This window comes from Bos taurus, chromosome 7 (assembly GCF_002263795.3).
Source record: "Bos taurus isolate L1 Dominette 01449 registration number 42190680 breed Hereford chromosome 7, ARS-UCD2.0, whole genome shotgun sequence".
Lineage (NCBI taxonomy): Eukaryota > Metazoa > Chordata > Mammalia > Artiodactyla > Bovidae > Bos > Bos taurus.
This window is the reverse complement of record NC_037334.1, coordinates 17,710,823-17,731,034: the sequence shown is the minus strand read 5'-3', so window position 1 is coordinate 17,731,034 and position 20,212 is coordinate 17,710,823. Positions and strand designations below refer to the sequence as shown.

General features: G+C 49.0%; 1 protein-coding gene across 5 annotated transcripts in view; it reads left to right on the top strand.

Moving 5' to 3' along the window:
* The first annotated feature begins 2,637 nt into the window (after positions 1 to 2,637).
* VAV1 (vav guanine nucleotide exchange factor 1) overlaps positions 2,638 to 20,212 on the top strand; it is a 63,889-nt gene continuing 46,314 nt past the window's right edge. The window contains exon 1 of one of the 5 annotated variants that reach the window (XM_059888402.1): positions 2,638 to 3,238. In XM_059888402.1, coding sequence (XP_059744385.1) covers positions 3,035 to 3,238 — 204 coding nt within the window. In that variant the 5' untranslated portion in view covers positions 2,638 to 3,034. 5 annotated transcript variants of the gene reach the window in all.

Sequence of the window (20,212 nt, the reverse complement as noted above, 5' to 3'; positions counted from 1 at the left end):
CCCCCTGGTGGTTACAATAATTTAAAAATCCCAGGCGTGTTGGGGTGAGGTCGGGGCTTGCGGGATAGAGCGGGCTGAGGAGAACACTCCCAGCCTAGTGGGGTGGAGGTGGGGAGAGAGACCTCGTAGACCACATGATTTCAGGTAATGATAAGGGCTTTAAGACAGCAGTTCAGTTCAATTGCGCAGTCTTGACCTACTCTCAGCTACCCCATGGACTGCAGCATGCCAGGCCTCCCTGTCACTCATCAACTACTGGAGCTTACTCAAATTCATGTCTGTAGAGTTGGTGATGCCATCCAACTATCTCATCCTCTGTCGTCCCCTTCTCCTCCCACCTTCAATCTTTCCCAGCATCAGGGTCTTTTCAAATGAGTCAGTTCTTCGCATCAGGTGGCCAAAGTATTGGAGCTTCAGCTTCAGCGTCAGTCCTTCCAATGAATATTCAGGACTGATTTCCTTTAGGATGGCCTGGTTGGATCTCCTCGCAGTCCAAAGGACTCTCAAGAGTCTCCTCCAGCATCACAATTCAAAAGCATCAATTCTTCTGCACTTAGCTTTCTTTCTAGTCCAACTCTCACATCCATACATGACTACTGGAAAAACCATAGCTATGACTGCTGCTGCTGCTGCTGCTAAGTCACTTCAGTCGTGTCCAACTCTGTGTGACCCCATAGACAGCAGCCCATCAGGCTCCACCGTTCCTGGGATTCTCCAGGCAAGAACGCTGGGGCGGGTTGCCATTTCCTTCTCCAATGCATGAAGGTGAAAAGTGAAAGTGAAGTCGCCCAGTCGTGTCCGACTCCTCACGACCCCATGGACTGCAGCCTACCAGGCTCCTCCATCCATGGGATTCTCCAGGCAAGAGCACTGGAGTGGGGTGCCATTGCCCTCTCCATAGCTATTACTAGACAGACCTTTGTTGGCAAAGTAATGTCTTTCCTTTTTAATATGCTGTCTAGGTTGGTCACAACTTTTATTCCAAGGAGTAAGTGTTTTTTAATTTCATGGCCGCAGTCACCATCTGCAGTGATTTTGGAGCCCCCCAAAATAAAATCTCTCATTGTTCTCATGTTTCTGCATCTATTTGCCATGAAGTGATGGGACCGGATGCCATGCTCTTAGTTTTCTGAATGTTGAGCTTTAAGCCAACTTTTTCAGTCTCCTCTTTCACTTTCATCAAGAGGCTCTTTAGTTCTTCACTTTCTGCCAAAGGGTGGTGTCATCTGCATATCTGAGGTTATTGATAATTCTCCTGGCAATCTTGATTCCAGCTTGTGCTTCATCCAGTCCAGCGTTTTGCATGATGTACTCTGCATAGAAATTAAATAAGCAGGGTGACAATATACAGCCTTGATGTACTCCTTTCCTGATTTGGAACCAGTCTGTTGTTCCATGTCCAGTTCTAACTATTGCTTCTTGACCTACATGCAGATTTCTCAGGAGGCAGATCAGGTGGTCGGGTATTCCCATCTCTTTAAGATTTTTCCACAGTTTATTGTGATCCACACAGTCAAAGGCTTTGGCGTAGTCAATAAAACCAAAGTAGATGTTTTTCTGGAACTCTCTTGCTTTTTCAGTGATCCAACGGATGTTGGTAATTTGATCTCTGGTTCCTCTGCCTTTTCTAAATCCAGCTTGAACATCTGGAAGTTCATGTTTCACGTACTGTTGAAGGCTGGCTTGGAGAATTTTGAGCATTACTTTACTAGCATGTGAGATGAGTGCAATTGTGCGGTAGTTTAAGCATTCTTCGGCATGGCCTTTCTTTGGGATTGCAAATATTTGCTAAATGAATGAATGACATTATGGAAGTCTATAAGATGATGGTGGCCAGAGCCATGGGATAAATGTCAAAGATAGAGCCAGTAGAGCTTTTAACTATTTATTCATTCATTCAACAAATACTTGTGGAACATATATGTATGTGCCAGGTACTGGGGATAGTGGTTTTAACATAGACACAAATTTCCAAATACACAATGAAAAAAGTAAGCGTAATAAAATATCAGGTTTCTGGGATAGTAGTGTTGTGAAAAGTGAAAGTCACTCAATCGTGTCCAGCTCTTTGTAATCCATGGACTGTAGCCCACCAGGAGCCTCTGTCTGTGAATTCTCCAGGCAAGAATACTGGTAATCAGGGCTTAATGTGGGGGAGGGGGGAGTGGGACAGGGTATGATGGGGTGGGGAATAAAGACTGTGATTTGAAATGGAGAGGTTTGGGAAGACTTCATGAGAAGGTGGCCTGGAGCTAAGGTTTGCAGAAAATGAGGGAGCTGGCCATGGAGCTAAGGCAGAGGACCAGCATGTGCAAAGGCCCTGTGGCAGGACTCTAGGGTGAGTCCTAGGACTCTAGATTTTGGGGTGACCTTGTGGGTTCGGGGAACATTGAAGAGGCCCTGTTTGACTGGAAGAGAGCAAATGAAGGAGAGAGTGGAAGGGATAAGGGAAGAACCTTGTGGTGTACAGGCAGGACTTTTACACCCAACGAGGCGGGCTGTGAGACTCAGTGGCTTGACTGGGGTGTTCACAGGCGCCCTCTGATGGAGGGGTTACAGACTGTGGTGGGTGAGAACGGGAGCCTGGGGATGAGGTGGAGGAGACTGGTCCAGGTTAGCAAGGAGCAGGGTTGGCCAAGCAAGGAGGTGAAGGAGGGAGAGGTGAGAAGAGGGTGGATTTTGAGTGTGTTCCTGAGGTGGTCCTGCTCTTGGGTTGCATGCAGAGGAAGGCAGTGGGACTCCGCCTAATTACGCTGTCCCCACGCCCAGATGCCCTGGTGTTAGCTGGTGGGCGAAAGAGAGGCCAGGTCCTGCTTGAAAGGGGACTGGGCTGGGTCTGGCCAGGTGCTCCCCCCCCCCCCGCCCCCACCCCACGGCTCCTCCTCCTCCACCCCTTCTCAGGGCGACAGTTACAGGCAAAAAAGAGGAAGTGGTAGCTGGCTAGCAGAGGCAGGCAGGCAGGCACGCAGGCGGGCGGTCGGGCGGGTGGAGGAGGCTGCGAGGGTGTGCGGACCGGCCTGGGAAGGCAGCGGCCATGGAGCTGTGGCGCCAGTGCACCCACTGGCTCATCCAGTGCCGGGTGCTACCGCCCAGCCACCGTGTGACCTGGGATGGAGCCCAAGTGTGCGAGCTGGCGCAGGCCCTCCGGGATGGCGTCCTTCTGTGCCAGCTGCTCAACAACCTGCTGCCCCATGCCATCAACCTGCGGGAAGTCAACCTGCGTCCCCAGATGTCCCAGGTGAGATGGGCCACAGGCAGGCCTGCCGGAGGGTGGGTGGCGGGAGGCGCCCCAGGCTGGTACCCAGGAGGTTGATGCACTGCACCTCTGGGCCAGCAGTGAAGAGAGGAGGTTGGCCCCAACTCTGGGCCTGGCATGGGGGATATGTGGGGGTCCTAACATTGAAGATTCAGGGGTGGCCCCCTCAAGGTTAACAGGAATGGGTTCCCACGTCTAGGCTGAAAACTGGCAAACTTGGGGTTAACCCAAGTCCAAAACCTCAGGCTGACTCCGCTGGAGATTTAGACCCCAAAAGGGACGTGCTAGGGGTCTGCAGGGGGCCCTATGAATCTCCTGGGTGGCCGATAGGGCACCTGAGATTTTGGACTCCCTTGACCCCGCCACCCACGAAGATTCTGGCTATGGGGGAAGGGCCTCCTCCTATTCCTTCCCCCACATGCGTCGCCTCCTCCTGGGCCCTGGGCCCCTTCCTTCCCCTCACATCTTCCCCTTGGCTTCCTGCCGGGGCCTGGGGCAGCATGGGGAGGGTGGGGGGACTGTGGGTCTGGGACTCTGGTCTTCCTAGCTCTGTCCATCCCAAGAGGTACATTGAGGCAGGACCCAGTCCCAAAGAGCCCTGAGACTGGGTTCTTGGGGTTTGGGGGAACCTAGAAATAGCTGCTTTTTCTCTGTAGGGATTTCTGCAAGGGCCCCAGGGTTCAGGGGGTGGTGGATTTGACTTCAACCTCCCCGGCTCAGGAAATATATTCAAATCCCTATTTGAATGCGGTTGGGTGGGGGAGGCCACTGGACTGGATTCTCTCTCTGTTGTACCTTCTCTGGTTCCCCCTGGCCTCTTGAGCGCTGGATGAAAAGTAATTTCTGCTGATGGGTGGTGGTTGGGGGCACTCTGCCTGCCCTAGGGGTCTGAGGGGACACTAGCCATCCAGCCTTCAGGTCCCACCCCAGGATGAAAGCCTTGTCTGGAGGTGCAGTGGGCTGGTGGTGGGGGGCCCTTTTTGGGGATAGATGGGGAGGGCGGCCTGGGGCACTGCCTCTTTTCTGGGTTGAGATGCCACGTGCAGATGGGGGGAGGAGCAGTAAGTGATCAGGGAAGGGTCCTTGGGGGTGTTTCCTGGTGACAGGCCCACGCGTGGGAGAGATGGGTGGCTCACCCTCCCTGAGCACAGGCAGGCTTCCTGAAAGAATGAGGGAACCCCAGAGATCCTCCCACCCCGGCCAGCTGTTGTGGCCACAGGACACAATTATGCCTACATGTGTTTGCACACAGAAGGAAGTAGCCCTAGGATCAGTCAGGCCTCTGACCTGAGACCCAGTGTGGCTTCGATAGCTGCTAATGGGAAAGTGGTTAGACCTAAGGATGAACTTCCATCCTTGCCTGCATCTTCCCTATAGCTGGTTTCTGATAAAAGGCAGTGGGGTGTGGCATTAACCTCTAAGAGGGCAGCTGCAGGGACTAATGAATCCTGATTTTCTGTGCTGGTCAATGCTGAGGACCCAGGTCTCCGTCTGGCCCTCGAGGAGTTCCCAGACTGGGGAAGACAGACATTCCCTAGCCCTGTGTTGTCAGGACTGAGACAGAGGGAAACAAAAATTCTGGGCTGAGGGCCCTGGAGCAAAGGCAAAAGATTGCCTGGGGGAGTTGGGCTTAATGCAAGAGGGGACATTTGTGCTGGGTTTTGAAGAGTGAGTAGGAGTTTTCTTATTGCTCTGACCCTGGTGCCTAGCTGTGTCAGACCCTGCATTGGGCAAGGGTGTTCCATGATCCTCCCTATCTGGGAGCTCTGGGCCTTGCTGCCCTGTGCATTTTATCTCCTTTCAAAGCACAATCCTTTGCCCTGTTCACAGTGGGGCCATGCATGGGAAGCTAAAAGGTAGTCATTTTAAACCAAAGGGAGGTGCCCCAAGAACAGCCTCTAAGTTTGCAAGTCCCTGTCTGTCAACAGATTTAAGCCAGGGCTAAGAACTGCCAGTGAGGTGTGGAAGGGCAAAGAGAAAAGGGAGGGCTCCTGATGAGGGTGGGATGGGGTGGGGGACACACAATGCCGTAAATAAAGGTGTGGAGTCTGGAATTAGAATGCTTCTCCGTTTCTCTCATTTCCTCTTGAGAGCTCCTCTGCTTTGGCTCCACTCTTTCCTGGGTAGAGTGGAAAGAGCATATTCGTTCATTCATTCATCCATGGTGCTGAGACAGTGGGACAAAGACGCACACAAACCCGTGTTGTCGGGACTTCCCTGGTGGTCCAGTGGTTAAAACTCCACATTTCTACTGCAGGGGACATGAGTTCGATCCCTGGTCAGGGAACTAAGATCCCACATGCCGTGCAGCACGATCAAAGATAAATAAGTAAAGTACTCCCCGCCCCTCCAAAAAAACACCCTGTTGTCAAAAAGCTGATGTTCTAATGGGAGACACTGACAGTGGGCAAATAAAGCAACATATATGTTGTCCGGAGTGGTGGGTGGTCTGGAAAAAGGGGGGCTTAGGAGTGTGAGGCTGCACTTTCGCATATGAGGTCTGGGAGGCTTCCCTGACGAGGTGACGTTTGAGTAGAGACCTGGGCAAAGTGAGGGAAGAGCTGGGTGAATCTAAGGAAACAGAGCTCCTGGCAAAGGCCCCAAGGTAGGAGCAGGTCAGTGGCCACATAGTTGTGCTGCGGGGCAGTGAATGAGCTGGCTGTGTGGGCATAGTTCATGGGTGAGGTCAGATTGAAGTGGGTCTCCGCGCTGGATGGTCTCTCTGAGGTCTGAGACCCAGAGAGAGGACGAAGTCATTACAGATGGCCACAGGGGTGACCGGACACTCTTTGCTGTCTCTGGGAGCCCAAATTCTGGGTGGCAGATGTGAAACTTTAAAGCTGAGGAAGTGGAGAGGAAGAGATGAATGTGACCGTCATTGTGGGAAAGATCCCACCAGGACTGGGGAGCTTATTATACTGGGAATGGGGGTGGTCACTGGAGCCAAGATGATGAATCTTGTTTTCAGTTCCTCCACTCTGTGACCTTAGGCATGTTGCTTAACCTCTCTGTGCTTTCATCCCCAGCCAATAAACCCTGGCACCATCAGTAGAGGCAGGGAAGGGAGAGGGTGGGAGGGTTAGAACAGGAGGGGTGGGCTTATGCTGGAGGTGGTGGTGGTGGTGGCGGCTCGGAGGCGCCAGATCTGGGCTCAGATCCCGGCTGCACCACTTCCTGGTTTCACCTCTCTGAACCTCAGTTTCCCCATCTGTGAACTGTGGCTAAAAATGGCACCTTTGAGGGGAGGACTGTTTTAACATTTCAATACCGCTCGGCATAGTGTCGACACCTGATGTGCTGTGCTGTGCTCAGTCGCTTCAGTTGGGTCCGACTCTTTGTGACCCCATGGACTGTAACCCGCCAGGCTCCTCTGTCCATGGGATTCTCCAGGAAAGAATACTGGAGCGGGTTGCCATGCCCTCCTCCAGGGGGTCTTCCCGACCCAGGGATCAAATCTGCGATAAACTCTCGCTAAAAAGTCTTCTTAGGAAAGATGAGGGAAAATGGGAGGGTTGGTAACATAGCATAGCTTGTAGGAGTTTGGGTTAGGGCAGTGGTTCTCAACTGGGGTGGTTTTGCTCCCCCAGCAGGGGACCTTCGGCAGTGTCAGTCTGGGTTGTCACTTCTGCTACTGTTATCCAGTGGATAGAGACTGTGGATGCTGCGCAACGTCTGACAATTTCACATACAACAGAGAATTATCCAGCCCCAGTGTCAACAGTGGGATTCCTAGGTGGTGCAGTGGTAAACGGAGAAGGCAATGGCAACCCACTCCAGTACTCTTGCCTGGAAAATCCCATGGACAGAGGGGCCTGGTGGGCTACAGTCCATGGGGTCGCTAGGAGGCGGACACGGCTGAGCGACTTCACTTTCACTTTTCAATTTCCTGCATTGGAGAAGGAAATGGCAACCCACTCCAGTGTTCTTGCCTGGAGAATCCCAGGGACGGGGGAGCCTGGTGGGCTGCCGTCCTGGGGTCACACAGAGTCGGACACGACTGAAGCGACTTAGCAGCAGCAGCAACAGCAGCAGCAGTGGTAAAGAATCCGCCTGCCAGTACAGGAGATGTGGGTTCCATCCCTGGGTTGGGAAGATCCCCTGGAGGAGGAAATGGCAACCTACTCCAGAATTCTTGCCTGGAAAACTCCATGGACGTGGGAGCCTGGCAGGCTACAGCCCATGGGGTCTCAAAGAGTCGGACAAGCCTGAACACACATGCACCCACTGTCAACATGGCTGACTTTGAGAAACCCTGTGCTGGGGGACAGAGAGCCTGATAGAATCTTTAAAATATTTGATTCTTTAGTTAAATAATATGTGTGTATCGTTCAAAGTTCAAAACACGTAAAAGGTGTGCAGAGAAAAATATAACCTTTGGCCATCTTCCTCAGATACCCAGTTCCTGCTTTCCCCCATAAGTGACTACTTTTTTTAAGCTGACTATATATCCTTACAGAATTTTCTTATGCACATAGAAATTTAGGTTCTTATTAACTACACTCCTTTCTTTCTGTGAAAGACAGAACATACTATCTTTATACCCTGCTTTCATTACTTTAATCATTACCTTGGTTGTCTTTCCAAATCAGTTCATACAGTGTTCCCATTCTTTAAAAAAAAATGACTGCAGCATCATTTCTCGGCCTTTTGGCTAAGATCATGTATAAAAAATTGACTGCAGGATATTCTAGATTGTCCATTTACTAAACAAACTACTTCTATTGGGCTAACCACATGCCAGGCATTCTTCCAAACTAGGGCCTGGCAAACTACAACAAGAGGGCTGAATCTGGACCACAGCATGTTTTATAAATAAAGTTTTATTAGCACACACCCATGCCCATTTGTTTACATATTATCTATGGCCAATTTCCAGTTACAATTCTAAATTTGAGTAACTGACGAAGACAGTATCTGGCCTATGGTGCTGAAGACATTTATTATCTAGATGTTTGTAGAAAAAGTGAGCTGATCGTTGGTTTAAACACTTTTTACACAGTGACTTAATCTGCACGCTGCATCTGGGAAAACTGAGACACACAAGTTAAGTCCCTAGCCCCAGGGTAACCAGCTTGAAAGTGACAAAGTCACAGATTTGAACCTAGGCAGCCTGGCCCTAGGATCCTTACTCTTTTTTTTTTTCCTTTCCTTTTTGGCTGCCCTGTGTTGGCATGTGGAACTTCCCCAATCAGGGACCGAATCCATGCCCCCTGCATGGACTCTTAACCACTGGACCACCAGGGAAGTCCCTCAGAACCCCTACTCTCTCTCTTAGAATCTTTACTGTTAACTTACTCTAAACTCAATTCCATGGCCCAGCTGGGAAATGGTTTATTTCACCAACACTCCTATTGCTGGGCACTTGTATTGAACCAGGCTTTTGTTCTGACACACTTTCTGTGATCAGTAACCTTGTCCATGAACTGTTTTTCAGCTCCTCTACTGTGTGACCTTGGGCATGTTACTTAACCTCTCTGTGCTTCTGTTTCCTCATCTCTAAAATGGAGATAATAAGTCCTTATGTGAAAGTATTGTTGTGAAGGATAAATGAGTTACTATAAAGAACATAGAAAAGTATCTAGTTATATATAAATGCTGTTATTGCAGCCAGATACATGAGCAAGTATATCCATGGGATCAATTCTCAGAAGGGTTTCTTGGCTCAAAGCAGGTGAGTCTGTGTTTTTGGTAGATCTTGCCAAATTGTTCTCTGTATGGGATTGTTCCTATATGCATTGTTCCAATTACATTACCTCTAACAGTGAGAATGCTGGTTTCTTCATTGCCTTGCCAACAGTTGTTAAGCTTTTGGAGTCTTGCCAACTTGGGTGATAAATGAAGCTCATTATGACTCAGTTTACATTTCTCTTAGTCTGAGACTGAGCATCTTTTCTTATAAGAGTTATTTTTATTTTCTTTCTGCAAATGAATATTTGTTCATATCATTTGCCCATGTTTTTCCCTTCTAGGACTATTGCCCCCTTTTTTAAAATTGATTTTTAGGAACTCTTTATATATTGAGCTGTTCGGAATTTCAAGTCAGGTACTTAGTAGCCTTGTGATCTTGGAGAAAAAAATGACTTAATCTATCTGAGCCGTATCTACAAAATGAGGGTGTGGACAGCATTGATATCTCAGGGTTGTGTGAAGGTTCAGCATGATAATGTAGGCTAAATTTTTATCACAGTGATTGACATATGATTGATAGCATGTAAATTAATGGGAGTCATTCTTTTTGCTAATTTGATTTCAGTGGGTCTGAGCTTGCCTGTAGGATGTGGTATAGGTCAGGGTGCAAAATGTTAGTTGCTGTAGTGAACTGTATTTCTTCAGTGAATTTAAAGAATTTCCTTCTGGCTTATATCACAATCTGGTTTGGGTCAACTGGGGGATTAAGAAAATATTCCTTCTTTATATATATGTATATATTTCTTTTATTTCTTTATTTATTTTTAGGCTGTACTGGGTCTTAGTTTCTGCGCGGGCTTTTTCTCTAGTTTCGGTGAGCAGGGGCCACTCTCTTGTGGCGCGAGGGCTCCTCATTGCTGTGGCCTCTGTTGCCGCAGAACTCAAGCTCTGGGGCTCGCACGCTCAGTAGTTGTGGTTCTCAGGCTCTAGAACACAGGCTCAGTAGTTGTGGTGTACCAACTTAGCTGCTTCAAGGCATATGGGATCTTCTTGGACTGGAGATCGAACCCATGTCTTCTGTATTGGCAGGTGGATTCTTTACCACTGAGGTACCAGGAAAGCCCAGCCATTTTTTACAAAGTCCCTACAGGACCTGGGCTCCTTCTGCCTCATGGCCCCACCCTCCCTGAAGCCCTTGGAGTCAGAAGGCAAAGGAGGGAGTGATGAGGAGGGAAACCCTGGGGGGTTTGCATGGACCAGACCCAGAAGTGGCACCATCACCTCCATCCTTATTCTGCTGGCCAGAACTTGGTTATGTGGTCCCATCCAACTGCAAGACAGGCCAGGAATGTAGTTTAGCTCTGTGCCAGGAAGGACAAGGAAGTGGGTTGGGTGCATATGGAGAAGGCAGTGACAAGAGGACCCCTAGGTAATGCCTAGCTGACTTTAGTGATGTAGCTTTGGAGGGGGCTGGCTTTGAGGAAACCTCTGTGAGATGAGGAAGGAGGAGGACATGGACCAGAGCCATGGGGAAGGATTCATCTGGGGACAGAGTGGGGCCTGGGTACAAGGAAATCTCAGCCCAGTGGGTTGGCTTGGGTTGGGTGGAAGACCTCATTTAAACACGCCCATTAGGGCTGATGGGGATGGAAGCTTGAGAGAGTCATATTTCGTGCCGTGCCTTCTTTCCCATTCCATTCTATTCTGTTCACTGACTTCCTCTCTGGGCCCAGTACCGGGAAACATCACCCTTCAGGACTTCAGGGAGGATGCTGGAAACCCCTAGCCCTTCCCTTGCTCTCAGCCCTCCCATGCATGGATCCCCTTGGAGCAAGAGGCAAAATCTTCAGCATGATCCATAATAGCCTCGGCATTTGGTGTCTGCCTGCCTCTCAGCTCTCATCTCCTCCCTCACCCTACTGCAGCCACATGGGCCCCCTCACTGTTCTTAGAACCCACCAGGTACAATTCAGCCCCAGGGCCTTTGCACTTGCTGTCTTTCTTCACAAATCACTCTTCCCCTCAGATACATACCCTGATTGTTCTCTTATCTCCTGAAGGTTTCTTATCAGAGAGATTTCTGCTGCTTTCTTTATATGAAATTGCATCCCCTGCCCTGTCTGCCCCCACCCCCACCCCCACCCCACCACAACACCTTCCATTCTCTTCCCTTTCTAACTTTTCCTCTGTAATACTTAGTGGGTCTTCCCAAGTGGCTCAGTGGGAGAAGAATCTGCCTGCCAATGCAGGAATGCAAGCTCGATCCCTGGGTTGGGAAAATCCCCTGGGGGAGGAAATGGCAACCCACTCCAGTATTCTCGCCTGGAAAATCCTATGGACAGAAGAGCCTGGCGGGTTATGGTCCTTGCAGTTACAAAAGAGGTGGACATGACTTAGTGACTAAACAACAACAAAGTAGTACTTAGCACTTGCTGACTTACCACTGATTTTTTTTTTTAACTTAAAAAAATTATTTACTTATTTGGCTGTATCGAGTCTTAGTTGCGGCATGCGTTGTGGTGCCCTGGCTAACCCAGGGCACCGTGGGCTCAGTAGTTGTGGGGCAGTGAATTAGTTGCCCTGCGGCATGTAGGATCTTCCTGGACGAGGGATCACACTTGTGACCCCTGTGTTAGAAGGCAGATTCTTAACCATTGGACCACCAGGGAAGCCCCAGACCTACCACAGTTTTTTGGCTTATTTGGTTATTATCTGCTTCCCCCATTGGAATATCAGGGGAAAGCTTTTTGTCTGTTTGGTTCACAATTGTGTCCTTAGTTCTTAGGACAGCACTCAGCGCATAGTAGGTGCTTAATAAAATTGTTGTTGGTGTTTAGTTGCTGAATCATGTCCAACTGATTTATGACCCCATGGATGATATAACCTGCCAGGCTTCTCTGCCCCTGGGATTTCCCAAGCAAAGAATACTGGAGTGGGTTGCCATTTCCTTCTCCAGGGGATCTTCCTGATCCAGGGATTGAATTCTCATCTCCCACATTGGCAGGTGGATTCTTTACCATTGCTCAGGCGGATTCTGAGCGACCAGGGAAGCCCCGCTCAATAAAACATTGATCAGATATTCATTCATTCAGTCATTCAATACGGGGTCAGCACCCTAGAAACCATCAGCCCTCTGCCTCTTTTTGTAAGCAGAGTTTAACTGATACAAAGTCTTGCCCACTTGTCACATTGTTTGTGACTGCTCTCTCTCTGTGACCTACGACAAAGACTCTATGACCTGCAAAGCCAAAAAAAACCCAAACTACTGTCTGCCTCTTTACAGAGTTTGCTGATCCATCTCTGATTGAGTAGGTATTTGTTGAGTGCTTATGACTAGGTAGTGGTAGTTGGTAACCGGTGATTGAGAATGAATTACCTGAGATCATCCTGGCTTTACTAGTTCCAGGCTATGTGACTTCAAGCAGTTGCCTCGGCTTTCTCACGTTTGGTTTTCTTGTCCGTAAAATGGGGCAAATGAAGCCGATGATGATAGCAATGATAACAAAAATAATAATGGTGATGAGGCTGCCACCCACCTCACAGGCATTTCTTTGTACTAGTTCGTTCCACTCACTGGGTGATGGAGAGTCCCACAATGAATGAGACACAGACCATATTGCAGCTCATGGAAACAGATGAGGAAGTAGGCAGCTATGACAGAGTAACACACTCAGTGATGGGTGGGTGGCACCCAGGGCATTGTGGGAGCAGAGAGAAGGGAAGTCCCAGAAACAATCAGGGTAGGCTTCCTGGAGGAGGTGACATGCCAACTGACTGTGGGAAGTCCGGGTATATTTCAGGGGCCAAAAGGAGTTCTGTTTCTCTCTTACTAAAACTAACGGTGTCAGGAAGTGGGGAGGACCCGGGGGTATGTTGGATGGGCATATTTAGGTTTCTAACAATCTCACTATATTACATTCTAACAATCTGACTACATTGCAGAGATGGACTGTCCTCCTCTGATATCAAGGATGGTGTTCTGAGACCTGGACTTTAAGAGGAACATGAAAGTCAGGTCCCTTGGGGGAACTGTGTTCTTGAAGAAATAAGGGATGTTCAGTTGGAGAAGTTTAAGGTTTGAGGAAATTGTGAGCTTAATCTGCAGAAGTTTCGAGCAAGAGTTTTAGATCTTGTGACAGAAAACCCAACTGAAACTGGCTTAGTCAAAAAATAATATTTATTACCTCACATAACTGAAAAGCTTGGGAGAGAAGGCCTATATGTCCAGCTGGATCCAGGGTCTTGACAATGTCTCAGAAACCCTCCTCTCTCTACCCATTGCCCTCCATCTCTTAACTCTGTTTTCTTTTAAGTGTTTTCCTCCATCTTAGTCATTCTTTGCCCTCATGGAGGTAGATATGAGTGTCCAGATATTCCAAATTTTTATTCCCACAATTCTGTGTCCAGTGGAAAATGAGAGGGTCGATTTAATGGCTCCTAAACCCCAGCTCTCTCTTTCATTGGACATGATCATTTGGGGGAGGGGGTGATATGTCCAATCCTGAACCCATTGCTGGGAGAATGCCTGGTCTGATTGATCAGGCCAGATCACACGCCCATTCCTGGCATTGGTGAGGGAGTCAACTCTACCCAAAGGAACTAGACTGGGGGAAGGGCTGTTTCATCCCGGGGAAATAGAGGGATGGTTACCAGAAAAGCAGGGAGAAGTCAAGAGGCAGTTGATCCATCGATGTTTATCTTGGTATCAAGTGCTAAACTGAGTCCAGAGTTTCTCAGTATCAGTAGTGCTGAAATTGGCATTTCATTCTCTGTCCTGGGAGCTGCCTATGCATTGTAGGAAGTTGGGTAGCATCCCTGACCTTCACCCACTCTTCCCCCCTAGGGTGGGATCAACAAAATGTCCCTGGGCATTGCGAAATGTACCCTGGTGGGCAGAATTGCCCCTGGGAGAACCACTGTTTTGGAGGGAGTGAGCTTCTTGTGTCCGGAAGGTGGGTGGGGGAGGGAGGTGAGTAGGGGGAGGTGGGTGGTACAGAATCTAAAGAGAAATGAACAATTAATTACTGGCTGGGGTAAAGATGAGATTGAGAGCTTCTTCAAGTTAGATATTCCTTTATTTTATTATCCGGCGGCCAGCACTGTGCTGATGACTGGGGTGATGGGAAGAAACACCACAGATTTCCTCTCTGCTCTCCTGAGTTCGTGGCCTCATGGGAGAGAAGGCTGCCTGTGTTCTGTTTTCTGTGGCCGCTGTAACAAAGTTGCAAAAACTGGGTGGCTTGAAACAACAGCTATATTGTCTCAGAGTTCTGGAGGGCAGTGGTTGGAAAGCAAGGCGTCAGCAGCATCTTGCTCCAACTCCAGGCTATAAGGCAGAATCCCTTATTTGCATCTTCCAGCTTCGACTGGCTCCAGGCATTCCTTGGCTTGGGGCAGTGTTATTCCAGCCTCTGCCTCCATCTTCACGTGACTGTGTCCTTTATGTCTGTCTGTCTGTGCATCTCATAATCTGGAATAATCTCCTCACCTTGATATCCTTTACGATGTTTTGCAAAGTCATTTTTAGAAAAATCGAATCCACACCCTCTGCATTGGAAGCACAGGGTCTTTTTTTTTTGGCTATGCTGGGTCTTTGTTGCTGCGTGGGCTTTTCTCTAGTTGTGGCTAGCAGAGGCTGCTCTCTCCTTGTGGTAAACAGTCTCCTCATTGCAATGGCTTCTCTTGTTGTGGAGCCTGGGCTCTAGGGTCATGGGCTTCAGCAGTTGCAGCATGTGGGCTCAGTAGTTGCAGCTTCCAGGCTCTATAGCACAGGCTTAAGTAGTTGTGGGGCATGGGCTTAATTGCTCTATGGCATGTAGGATCTTGCCAGGTCAGGGCTCGAATTTGTGTGTCCTGCACTGGCAGGCTGATTCTTTACCACTGAGCGACCAGGAAAGACTACCCTCCATCCTGGGCCCTCTTTTCCAAATAACATCACGTTCACTGGTGCCAAGGGCCTGATATGGATGTATCTGGGGACTTTCTTTCAACGCCCTGCAAATCGATAAAACACAGTAGTCAGTGTTGCAGACGGAATTAATCAAGGTTCAGGATGCTGAAGAGCAAACAGAGCGGGGTGGTCAAGGAAAGCAGAGAGCTGAAGAATGAGGAGCCAGCTCTAGGAAGCATGGGGGCAGGGACGAGAAAGCCTGTGCAATGGCCCTGTGGCAGGCAGATGAGAATGAAGAATCTGCTGGCTGAAGAAGGTGAGCCAGTGAAGGGGGAGTGGAGGAAAATGATGTTTGGGAGGAAGGCACTTCACTGCAAAATGCTTTGGGACTGTGTATGGAATTTAAATGGGATTGGAAATCTTTGGAGGGTTTTAAGCTGCTCTAATGGCAACCAACTCCAGTGTTCTTGCCTGGAGAATCCCAGGGACGGGGAAGCCTGGTGGGCTGCTGTCTATGGGGTCGCACAGAGTCGGACACGACTGAACTGACTTAGCAGAAGCAAGCTGCTCTATGGTGACCGGACTCTAAAGGCAAAAGAGGTGGCAGCAAGGACCTGGGAGGAGGAAGTTGATGGAGGGGTTCCATGGAGCAGTGATGGGGGCTTGGACAAGGAGCTGGGGACAATGCATCTGCCTCCCATTTTGGGGGGGGTTGGGCTGATCAGACTTGCTGACAGATTGGATGGAAGAGGGCTGGAAATAAATGAAAGGAGGAGGCCAGATGATGTCAGGCAAAGGTTGTAGCTTAGGGACCCACACAAATGGGGTATCATTTGCTGAGATGGGAAGGCTGGGGGAGACATAGCTTTTGAGGAGTTCTGATTGGGCCATCTGACCCTGGAGTTGGGAGGCAGCCCAGCGTGCTGGTTAGTGCAGTGGTTCCTTTTTTTTTTTTTTCAGTCCTGACTAGGGATTGAACCTGGGTCACAGTGCGGTTGTTCTTAACTGGGGGTAGGGAGGAAGCAGCTCTGTCCTACCAGGGGACATGTGGCAATGCTTGGAGATGTTTTGGACTGTCACTACTGGAGGGAGTGGTGTGGTTCTGTGTTGAGTGGGTAGAGAACAGAGGTGTAGCTATTTGTCCTCTTGTGCCCAAGGCAAAGGTCTGTATAGTCAAAACTATGGTTTTTCTAGTGGTCATGTATGGACGTGAGAGCTGGACCATGAAGAAGGCTGAGTGCTGAAGAATTGAGGCTCTTGAATTGTGGTGCTGGAGAAGACTCTTGAGAGGCCCTTGGATTGCAAGGAGATCCAATCAGTCAATCCTAAAGGAAATCAACCCTGAATAGTCATTGGAAGGACTGATGCTGAAGCTGAAGCTCTAAAACTTTGGCCACCTGATGCGAAGAGCAGCCTCATTGGGAAAGACAATGATGTTGGAAAAGATTGAGGGCAAAAGGAGAAGGGAGTGGCAGAGGATGAGATGGTTAGATAGCATCACTGACTCAATGGACATGAATTTGAGGAAACTCCGGGAGATAGTGAAGGACAGGAAAGTCTGGTATGCTGCAATCCATGGGGTCACAAAGAATCAGACGCAATTTAGCAACTGATCAATAGCAAGAATGCCCAAGATAGCTGCCCAAGTATCAGTTTTGCAAAGACCTAGAAACCCTGTTTGAGGGCCATGGACTCTGGTTGCCTGGGTGTCTGGGTGCCAGTCTTGACTTTGCAGTCTTGGATGAGCTGCTGAACCTGTGACTTGGTTTCCCCCCTTTGAATTGGGGGTAAGGATAGTACCTACCTTATAGAGTTGTAGTGTCAGGGGCCAGAAGGATGCAACGTCAAGAGACCTAAAGAGGAAAGTGTATCCACATCCAGGTCTTGGTACTTGGAATTTTTTTTTTTTTTTTTGGTAAATCTCCATCACCTGTCACTTTGATAGTTTGTTAATCCTCACTAAAGTGTGAATGACTGGTAGTCATAAATTCCTCTTTCCAGGAGAACCTTCCATCTTCCTTGGAAACTGAAACCCTGTTGTAAATGAATTAATTAATGATTTATTTTGGCAGCACCATGTGGCTTGTGGGATCTCAGTTCCCTGACCAAGGATTGAACCTAGGCCACGAGCAGTGAGAGCACAGAATCCTAACCGCTGGACTACCAGGGAACTCCCCAGGTTTGGGTACTTTGAAAACAATAATTTTAATGAAATGGATGGGACTAGATTCAGAAAGTATAATGAATAACAACAGAAACAGGTCTCACTAACTGAGCACCTACTTACCTGCAAGTGTTGTTCTAAGTACTTATGACTTAGGCACCTCCGTGTTTCAGTTATCTGTTACTGGGAAACAGACCAGCCCAAACTAAGTGATGTATGTCAATAACTATGTTATCCTTCTGACAGATTTAGTGAGTCTGGGGTTCAGATGGGGCATGGTGATGATGGTTTTTTAGCTCTGGGAGGAGAAACCTTGAATATTCGGGGGCTGGAAGCACCTGGAGCTTTCTTCACTCTCTTGTGGGAGTGCCTAGGCTAGGGTGACTTGAAGCTCTGCTCAGCTGGAGCTCTTGCCTGGAAAACTGGCATGTGGTCTCTCTATGTGACTTGGGTTTCCTCACAATATGGTGACTGGGCTTTCACGGAGGAGTGTGGAGAGACGGCAAGTGTTTCTTAAGAAACCAAGGCAGAAGCTGGAAGGTTTCTTCTGACCTAATTAGGAATCATATGGTGCCACTTGGCTGTGTTCTCAGTGACAAGCAAGTAGCTGAGACCAGCCTAGTTTCAAGGGGTGGGGAAACAAACTCCACCTCTAGAGGGGGATTTGACAAGTCACACTGCAGAAGAGCATCCTGGATGGTGGTATTTTTGTTGCCATCTTTGGAAAGCACAGTTATTAATAATTTCGCTGAGTCGTATCCGACTCTTGCAACCCCATGGACTGTAGCCCGCCTGGCTCCTCTTTCCATGGGATTCTCCAGGCAAAAATACTGGAGTAGGTAGATGTTTCTTTCTCCAGGGGATCTTCCCGATCCAGGTTTCCTGCATTACAGGTAGCTTCTTTTACTGTCTGAGCCACCAGGGGTGCCCACTACTAAGGTAAGCCAGAGAGTAGTCATAGACTGGAGAAAAAAATAGAAGGAGGTAGTAGGACCAGGACCCTGGGGTCAGAACCATTTAACAGGAGCTAGACCTTCAGGCTAAAGCTGTCTTCAGGGAGCTGAGGCCATGGAGGAGGTGTATTTGCTGCTGGAGAGGCAGAACAAGAGAAGGAGAAATACCCTGGCTTCTCTCTTCCTTCCACCCTCTGTTCTCCTGCCTGGGCCTCCCATTGGTTAGAACTAGCTGGGAGGAAGGGTGCAAAGGCACCTGGGAAATGCAGTTCCCTTTGACACAGAGCCAAGCAAAGGAAGGACAGGTAGGATCTGAGAGCAGGCAGGCTAATTACCCTCAAGTGACTGCCTCTTTGTGCTCAGAGTGTTATCTCAGCTCCAATCCTTTGGCCACCTGATGCAAAGAGCTGACTCACTGGAAAAGACCCTGATGCTGGGGAAGGTTGAAGGCAAAAGGAGAAAGGGGTGGCAGAGGATGAGATGGTTAGATAACATCTCCAACTCAATGGACATGAACTTGAGCAAACTCTGGGAGATAGTGGAGGGCAGAGGAGCCTGGTTTACTACAGTCCATGGGGGGGTCACAAAAGAGACATGACTTAGCAACTGAACAGCAACAGTGTCTTAGTTAAAGAAAGCTCCTCTTCTTGCTCTTTGCCTGAGAATCAAAGATAAGCAATGATTTTCTTTCCAGTGGCAGGGCCCTCCTAAGCTATAATGGCTCTACTGCTTTTGGACTCTTGTTCACTCTTAGATCAAACCCAGATCTTGTTTCTTAGGACTCTCCTTATCACATGTCTCCAGCTAATCGTCTTCCTTCAGATAACCCATCAGAGATCTGCCTCTGTGATTACATCGTCAGCTTCCTCCAAGTTCCCTCTCACCGAGGAAGAACACCCACAGTGCTTTCATGACTCCTCAAAGGATGGAGTTTCCAGAACTTCTCCCTGGGGGTGGCTGTCTTGTGGTTATTTGCTTGGGGGACCCAGAGTGACCCCCAGATGTTTGCAGCATCTGAGCATCCCAAGAGAGGTGGGGCTGTTGCCGTCAATCTTAGCTGTGATTGAGCAGGGGACCAGGGGAGAGTTGGAGAAAATGCTTCAAAAGACATCAGTCATTTGTACTTGGGACTTCCCTGGTGGTCCAGTGGTTAAGGCTTCACCTTCTAATGCAGGCGGTGGGGGTTTGATCCCTGGTCAGAGAACTAAGATCCCACATGCCTCATGGCTGAGAAATCAAGACATAAACCTGAAGCAGTGTTGTAACAGATTCAATAAAGACTTAAAAATGGTCTATATCAAAACAATCTTTTTAAAAATGTTAAAAAAAAATAATTTGTGCTTCCCTCACAGGGACTCTGGGAGATAACGGCAGGATGGTGGGATGCTCCCATGGCAACACTTGCCCCGTTTCCCTCACATGGCCCCAGTTTTGGTAAATCAGCATCGGATACCACCCGTGGCTCACTCCCTCCCACTCCCCCTTTCTCACTCTGCTCCAGCCACTCTGGTCTCCAAGCTCTTCCTTCAAAGCACCAGGCAGGGTCCAGTCTTAGGGTCTTTGCACTAGCTGTTCCCTCTGTCTGGAAGGGTTTTCTTCCAGACACCTAACCAGATTATTCCCTCCTTCAAGTCTCTCTCTTTATTTTTTTTAATTTAAATACTTCTTCTTCTTTTTCGGCCGCTCTGGGTCTTTGTTGCTGTGCGCTGGCGTTCTCTAGTTGCAGCAGGCAGGGGCTACTCTTCTTTGTGGTGCGCGGGTTTCTCACTGCGGTGGCTTCTCGTGTTGCAGAGTGCGGGCTCTAGGCACGCAGGCTCAGTAGTTGCGGTTGCCCCGAGGCATGTGGGATTCTCCCGGACCGGGGATCAAACCCGTGTCCCCTACATTGGCAAGTGCGTTCTTAAACACTGGACCACCAGGGAAGTCCTCCTACAAGTCTTTATTCAAATGTCACTCTCTCAGTGAGCCTTCTCTGGCCCCTTCATTTAGAATGGCACCCCTTCCTGGCATGCCCCATCCAGTTATCCTACTTACTTTTCTCACTTAATATTTACCACCTCCTAATAAGCATGGCACCCCACTCCAGTACTCTTGCCTGGAAAATCCCATGGATGGAGGAGCCTGGTGGGCTAGAGTCCATGGGGTCGCGAAGAGTCGGACCCAACTGAGTGACTTCACTTTCACTTTTCACTTTCATGCATTGGAGAAGGAAATGGCAACTCACTCCAGTGTTCTTGCCTGGAGAATCCCAGGGATGGGGGAGCCTGGTGGGCTTCCGTCTATGGGGTCGCACAGAGTTGGACACGACTGAAGCGACTTAG